The sequence below is a fragment of the Lupinus angustifolius genome, chromosome LG12 (genome assembly GCF_001865875.1).
Source record: "Lupinus angustifolius cultivar Tanjil chromosome LG12, LupAngTanjil_v1.0, whole genome shotgun sequence".
Classification (NCBI taxonomy): Eukaryota; Viridiplantae; Streptophyta; class Magnoliopsida; order Fabales; family Fabaceae; genus Lupinus; species Lupinus angustifolius.
In genome coordinates, this window is record NC_032020.1 from 3,016,602 (window position 1) to 3,021,610 (window position 5,009).

General features: G+C 34.5%; 1 protein-coding gene across 1 annotated transcript; it reads right to left on the reverse strand.

Annotated features, from left to right (window-relative positions):
• LOC109362642 (CBL-interacting protein kinase 2-like) lies at positions 233–2,272 on the reverse strand. The gene has a single exon (XM_019608593.1). It carries the CDS (start codon positions 1,930–1,932, stop codon positions 526–528), a length of 1,407 nt encoding a protein of 468 aa, XP_019464138.1. The 5' UTR covers positions 1,933–2,272; the 3' UTR covers positions 233–525.

Consider the following 5,009-nt stretch of genomic DNA (forward strand, 5'->3'; position numbering starts at 1 on the left):
GCAGACCGCAATGCAACCATATCAGTATCAAAAATATTTTTTCACTCAAAATAATTCACATCGTAATAGCCGCGCCGCAATCCACATCGCAACGGCTACAATGACCGAATCACAGTAAACGTAAGCACGACCGCAACTTAAAACACAGGATGAAACTGACCATGTTCAATTTTCATCTATATAGAAAGGGTGACCGAGTGTTATAGAGAAAGACATGAACCAAGCATTTCCATTTCAAAAGGGAACATAGATGGGGCTTCAATTGGTGCATGGTAAGGCATGCTATTAAAGTTACAAGTTCCTATTGCAGCTATTCAAGATCCAAAATGCAAATGCCCATTCTAATAAGGTCTAGAAAGATAGAAAACGAAAACTCAAATGAACAAACATCAAATACACTAGTTAAGGTATATACTTAACCACTTTATTCTATGACTACTATCAATTGGACTGCTTTAACTTAAACAAGAACAGAACAAAGAAGCACCAAAGCATAAAACAACAAATTTAGTGGCACCCTACACATTAAGAACTTGGTTGTGTTACAAACTCTGATTGGCCAGAGTGAGAAGGATTTTGCTCCATCTTGACTAGTTCATTCTCCAATTGTTGTGGATGTTCTCCTTGCCATGTCCAAACAATGTCCTTAAGTGCAGGTTTAATGTCTTGTTTTAGAAGCTTTTGGTACTCCAATGTATCTCCATTAGACTTCTTTAACTCCACAAGATGGAAGACAGGTGTAATCTCGAAAATCTCTGCATCTATACCTAAAGGCCCTTTTCTGCCTTCCTTGGAACCTTCCAGCTTGAACAAACCTCCATCTTTCTTCTTCACTTTCAGTTGAAGCCGATTACAAATTTCTTCTAATTTAGAGATAATAATTGAGGCAGGCTTGTCAGAAGTAAATCGCGCTTCTCTCTTATGTTCAGTATCCTCAAACAAACTGGACAAGTCAAAACCTGATGAATAAGAGATGATATCAAAAGCATTTAAATTGCAAGGTTTTGACAGTTCATGCATTGACTCTGCTACAGGAGTATCATTCTCATAAGCTCCAAATACTCCATCAGCATCCATAGGAGCTAGTTCTTTGTCATCGTTGGCAATAACAGTAGGCTTCACTAGCCCCCTTTTGAACCAAGAACTTTCCATAATTTTGGCCGCTGATATCCTCGTTTTTGGGTTTGGATCCAAGATTCTGGATAACAATCTCCGTACATCTGAAGCAAACCAGTTAGGAAATTTGAAGTCTCCCTTACCAATCTTCCTGTACATCTCCATCAGATTTGAATCTCTGAACGGAAGAAAACCGGCCAATAGAACGTACAAGATAACACCACATGACCAGATATCAGCTTTGGCCCCATCATAACCCTTTCTGTTTATCACTTCTGGAGCAACATAGGCAGGGGTACCACATGTAGTATGAAGCAATCCATCTTGGTGCTTAGATTCAGCCAGAGCACTCAATCCAAAATCTGAAACCTTCAAATTTCCATTTTCATCCAATAAAAGATTTTCTGGTTTTAGATCGCGATGACACACACCTCTGCTGTGGCAGTAGTCAACAGCACTGATCAATTGCTGAAAATATTTCCTAGCAACATCCTGGTTGAGTTTTCCTTTGGCTACCTTGTTGAAGAGCTCACCACCTTTTACATACTCCATGACAAAGTATATTTTGGCTTTGCTGGCCATTACCTCATAAAGCTCAACCACATTTGGATGTTTGATTAGTCTCATTACTGAAATTTCACGCTTAATCTGTTCAATCATCCCAACACTCAAAACCTTATCTTTATCAATCATTTTAATGGCCACACTCATGCCAGTTATAATGTTTCTCGCATGATATACCTTTGCAAAGGTTCCTTGGCCTAATAATTTCCCTAGCTCATATCGCTGCATAAGCACACTTCCTTTCGGTTCCATTTCTAGCAACACTTTTTGCCTAGAACCAATGCTAACATCAACAGTACCAAGTACAAGCAATTATGTGTCTAGAAGAAGGAAACTGCTTCTCAAGATGCTCAAAGCTCAACCGTCTTCACAAACATCATGTTTCAAAATCGTAGAATGGCTGAGATTTGTAGGCACCTCAGACACTTGAGCAATAAATAGATACGGGAAGTGGACTAGACATCCAATCTCATCAAGGATGAACAAGGGTAACTTAGATAGAGGGACAACCTCATTACTATCAATTAAGGAATCCTTTACTATCAAGCACATCTTTCAGCATTCCCTGATTTTTGTGATGACACTGGGAAGACTGAAAAAATATCTCAAGAGTTTTGTAGAATAATCAAGGAATAAAGCAGCACCTAGTTAACTTTTCAATTGCTCAGAAGCAAAATATATAATCAAGGCACACCTGAAAGAAAGATGAGCAAATTTAATAAGTAAACTCAGAATATTATCCTTCAAAATAAATTACAAAAAACTTTTATGATCCTAAACAGCATAAGCTATGAAAGGCCCTAACTAAATTTCATGATATATAGACAACCTTTATTCTCTCGAAATATATAACTTTTGCATATGCCAGTCATTGAAAATCTCAACAGAAACAGACTTAGTAATGGGGTGAAAATCCCAGAGCAAAAAGTATGAGGTAGCTTTTAATCATATTTTCACATGATTGGATTTGAAGACAAATTAGTCAATTAGTTATAGTTCACTCTAGTAGTCAAATTCGTTAAGGAATAAGGATATATTGGGAAAAACTAGATCATAGCAAAGATAATGAAAACAAGTTTGAACAACTATTACAAAAGTACAGGGTGCCAGACTCTATAAATACAAGCCAAATGGGTCAGTACAATATGTAGAGAAATTAAAATGTAATCATGTAATCAACCAGCCGATCTCGTAATCACACGAACAATACAGTGCATCAATAATTGACTTGAGACGTGAAAAACGATGTGTACCATCCTAGACCTGTATTCTTAGAAAGAAAGACACTCTACAAGGTTGAAAATTGGAATAAAACTATAGTTGGGTTAGTAGCATTTCTATGTGCATGTGATTCCACTTTCCATTACATCCATGACTCAACTTTGACAATCTATCTACCTATTTGCATGCTTCTTTCGCATTTCTCAAAATCCTTCTCACTACATACATGTTCATAAGGGTAGTGACCAAGATGCTTAAAAAGTTATGCCCAAGCTTAATAATTCCCACTAAATATAAGAGTTCAATTCCGAGATTTATTTTAGTATAACCAAGGGTATCTCCTCATTCTATGTGTAAGACTAAAAAACCTCTCTGGGTGCATGACTGTTGTGTTAACAAGTGTGCCTCCTATGAACCAAACCTTAGACCTTTGGCTACTCTGGGATCTAGTGTACCTTAAACCACTAGATCAATGTCTTGTTTCAATTCCTAGATTTGAAACCATAAGATCAGAGAATTAAAAAACAAAATAAAAAATGAAAATACCCTCTTCATTCAGAAGGAAAAAAAATCATGCGAGACAAACACAATATTACTCATAAACACAAAAATCACCCAACTATACCAGTAAGTCAAGCTCAGAAAGTAAGGTGAACAAATCTCTCATAAAACAATTCGAGACATTTCTGAAATGCCATATTAAACCCCAGGAAAAAAACCGAAATGGATCAAACAGAAAAGCAAAATTGGATCTAGTTTTCAAATTTTTAAACAACTAGAAAAAAATAGAGATCCAGAAATAATGAAGAAAATACGCAGAGGGAAATTGACATGGTTATCTCAACTTACCTGAAAAAATGATTGATTTGAGAAGTTTTACCCTTTCTCTGTGTTCTTTGTTATTGGGTGCAATGAAGAGGAGGAAAAAGAAGAAGGTTGGCGTGGTTTTAAGAGAAAAATACAAGTTGTTTTGTGGTTTTAAGTTTTAACGTAGGAATAGAAATTCTAGAGTAACAGAATATTCCATCGCCTTCTACGCTGCTTCTTAACTCTCATCATTACTGTATTTTTAATAAGTCAATAATTGAGTATAATTATTAGTAGGACATTCCAACGGTAAAAAAGAATCAAATTGAAACAAACCGATCCCGGTTTGATTCCATTTAACTATTCGGTTTAAATTTTAATGGAACCGGTTAATTTGGTTTGGGTCATTGTTTGACAACTACATAAGCCGCTGAAAATGAATTGAATCACACATATTACAACCTATATATATTATTAAGAAAAAAAAGATGATACATCGATAATGTAAGTTTTTTACATCGTCAATGATCATTCATAATTCATTTTTAATTAACATTGATTCTTCAAAAAATAATCTAAATAAAAAATGAATAATACACTAATTATGTGTAAATCTTTATATTGTCAGTGCATAAAAATTACACTCTATTATTGATGACTATCGACCATCAAACTAGTTAGAATAATGGTATGATAATATAGTGTTCAACCATTGGTTTAATAACTAAACCACAAGTAAAATTATATATACAAATATATTATAATGTCAAAAAATTAATAAATAAGTTGATAAATATTTTATTTACATTATTTAAACAAAATATATATCTTTGTGATAGACTCTATTTTAGAAGTGTAAACAAAGGTACTATAGTGAATGCATGTTTATTTCCCATAATAACATTTTGGTAAGTTAAGCTAATTTCTAATTCTAAATAAAAGTCGACTTGTATGTCTATAGTTTAAATGAAAAATGATCAGTACGACTAGTATAAGCTACTTTTTAACCGGTTTTCCCAAATATAATTGTGCAATGTATAGGTATGGGATTTCAATCACCTAGTAAGATAAGATTTTTACATTTATGACTAAAAATCTCGTTCTAGAAGTATAATTGTGGTGTGACAGATCAACGTAATGTAGCCCATAGCAAAAAGGCAATGGAAGAGTGATTTGTCATTGTGTAAAAGTTTGAACTTGCTTGTACTGGATTTAATTCAACTATTACTTTGGTGATTAGTGTATTTGTGTTTGCAGCTTGTCCAAGTGCTTCAATTTGTATTCCTAGCCACACATATGCT

Coding starts and splice junctions, on each gene's coding strand:
- LOC109362642 (XM_019608593.1), bottom strand. CDS start 1,932: ATGGAACCGAAAGGAAGTGTGCTTATGCAGCGATATGAGCTAGGGAAA.